This window comes from Halyomorpha halys, unplaced genomic scaffold (genome assembly GCF_000696795.3).
Source record: "Halyomorpha halys isolate HHAL.00 unplaced genomic scaffold, Hhal_1.1 Scaffold54.1, whole genome shotgun sequence".
Classification (NCBI taxonomy): domain Eukaryota; kingdom Metazoa; phylum Arthropoda; class Insecta; order Hemiptera; family Pentatomidae; genus Halyomorpha; species Halyomorpha halys.
Genome location: NW_027108734.1, coordinates 488,662 through 491,422, shown reverse-complemented (window position 1 = coordinate 491,422; position 2,761 = coordinate 488,662). Strand labels below are relative to the sequence as shown.

The 2,761-nt window shown below is 29.9% G+C and overlaps 2 protein-coding genes across 2 annotated transcripts in view; one reads left to right on the top strand and one right to left on the bottom strand.

Moving 5' to 3' along the window:
* LOC106692372 (elongation factor-like GTPase 1) overlaps positions 1–2,761 on the bottom strand; it is a 422,109-nt gene that overhangs the window by 390,658 nt on the left and 28,690 nt on the right. The gene's annotated exons all lie outside the window — the stretch shown is intronic.
* Positions 1–2,761, top strand: part of dsx-c73A (doublesex cognate 73A) — a 153,670-nt gene that overhangs the window by 146,421 nt on the left and 4,488 nt on the right. The window contains exons 3-4 of the mRNA XM_014438288.2: positions 405–512; positions 2,083–2,223. Of these exons, the coding sequence (XP_014293774.1) occupies positions 405–512; positions 2,083–2,223 (249 nt within the window). The remainder of the gene's footprint in view (positions 1–404; positions 513–2,082; positions 2,224–2,761) is intronic.

Genomic DNA, 2,761 nt, shown 5'->3' with positions numbered 1-2,761 from the left:
AAATGTATTATAATGTACAGTTGTAAATAGCAATAAATAAATATTTAAAAAAAACAAAAAACATTACTTTCAATAAGGTTAAAGGCCGATAAAATAGAATCAATTTCAAGTTAAGAAACAATTAAAACAGAAGAACATCAGAACAAGATTTGTATTTTCTAGTCAAATCGCAATTACTTTTAATGAGATGCTGTCAAGCTGTCAGTACATGTGACACGTGACAGTCCTGCCAAGCATTTTTAAACGGCAGTGGGTATAAGCCTAATTCCTCACCGTGTCGACGGCTTGATGCTGATTTTTGAGCCTTCAATTTTTACAAACACTATAACGCACTACAGATGCCTTGTTTTGTCACTTTTTATTATGATGTTGATTTTATTATACCTAATAATATTTTATTACAGGACGCTGCCATTCGACTACCAGGAGCAGGGTCTACAAAGCCTACCAAGTACCACTACTACCCACACAACCAGCACATATATCTCCTCCCCGAGTGTGCAGTCCAGCAGGTCCGTAATAGTAAAGTTAACTTCTTTCATAAATCCAGTTATCAATTAAAAATAAAAAAAACATGGTTTGATATGCTTATAAATCACCAATAAATAAATTTATTAGAGTCCAAGATCGCACATAGTCAAAATTGATGAGTCTGCCAAGTATAGGTAGGGGAAATAAAAAATGGCGGCTGTTTCAAAACCTTAAAAAAACACTAATTTTTCATTCGGAGCTCTATATCTTAAAAACTACCAACAGTACTAGAAAATCTAAGAGAACATTATTTAAAGAAGAGTAAATTTTCTGAAATATTAGCCCTAAAAGAGCTATTTACGTCCAATATTCTTCGAGATATAGCTTTTTAAAAAACAAAATTTCTTAAAAATCTACTGAAAGATGAGTAGTTAGTTAATTTATTTTGAGAAATCTATATCTCAGGAACTATATGATGTGCAGATGTCTATTAGAAATCAAGTTAAAGCTAGTTTAATGTACTATAAAGAAGTATATGATTTTTACCTTCGTAGGAATAGTAGTCTTCATGATATTTGCTAATATAGATTGGTTTATAGTTGTTCGAACAATAAGTTTGATTTATGATAAACTTCATTTCAGAAACCCTTGGACGTACAGATATCTTCTAGCACTCAAATTAAAGCTAGTTAAATTTACTACAAAATAGTTAATTTATCTTTGTAGGAGTATTAGTTGTATGATATTTGACAAAACTCACAAAATGTTAATTTCTAGTTGTTCGTATAAAATGTTGAATTTTTAAAAAAAATATCTCTAGATCAACATTCAAAATAAAGGAAATGTAACTTACTATATAGTAGTTTATGCCACTTATCTTCGTAGGGGTAGTAGTTTTTATAATATTTACATATGAATATAAATTTGGCAAATGAAAATTTGTCCGAACAACTATAAATCAATTTATTTTAGCAAACATAATGAAAACTGCTACTCCTACGAAGATAAACATTATAAACTACTTTATAGCTCATTAAACTAGCTTTAATTTGAGTGCTAATAGACATCTGTACGTCAAATGGTTTTTGAGATATAAATTTTTCAAAAAAAATTCACTAACTACTTATCTTCCAGTACGTCCCATACAACATTTTTATGGAATGTTGCTTTTTAAAAAGCTATATCTTGAAAAATATTTAACGTAAATAACTCTATTAGGGCTCATATTTTAGCAAATTTACTCTTCTTTAAATGACGTTCTCTTAGGTTTTCTTTTGTTGTTCCTACTTTTTAAGATATAGAGCTCCGAATGAAAAATTAGTTTTTTTTATCGCTTTGAAACAGCCGCCAATTATTTCCCCTACCTATACATGGCAGACTCATTAATTTTGATTATTAATTATACATAATTTTCATTAAAGTAATAAAAAATTGGGGTGAGATAACTGCCTTTTTTCTCCTCTTGGGCTCTTGTACTATAAAGTATACGTATATTGCAAATCTAGCGTTTAGAGATTCTTTTTTTTTAGTTTTAGATTATTTTATTTAAATTTATTACAATAAAGTTCTTAAATTTCATGCCTCAGAAATAAATATATATATTTTATATAGGTATGTAACGCAGTTTACGTCCGATTGAACTACACGCAACCTCTGTGCGCCTGCCCTTCGAGGTACAGAGAACCCTGTTCGGCCTCACTTAACGCAGATGATCTCCACACAACTGAGCTTTCGACGTCCCCAAGCGGAAAGGTAAATCTTCTAATTTCCTGGTCATTATCTTAACCACAGTGAAGGACTCAATTAACAAATAGTGGAGGAGTACATCTCGAAAAAATCTGGAGAGGAGTTCACATCATAACGCAAAACACTTCACTTGCTATATAATTCTTATTTTATGGTTTCTCGAGATGGATACAACGAATATAAACTTTTTTCCTGTCAAAAATACGACAGTTTAACAAAAGATAACGAAACCATGTACATACGTATGTATCGTACGGTTTCGGCTTTTTCCGATTCCAACCTTCATTTTTCATTTTTTATCACTTATTTATTCATATAATTCTTCAATATTATGTATTTATCCATTCTTTATCATTGCTAACAATGAGAACTATTTATTTTTTTCAAATAAACGAAATTGAAGGTACTTAGGGAGAGAATTATTTACTTAATTTCGCATTGCTAAACGAATTTAGCATTTTATATTACCACTTCTAGAAATCCTATAATAACTAATATTTATAGCAACAGCAAAATAAAAATTTATTTCCATAATTTTCACTTT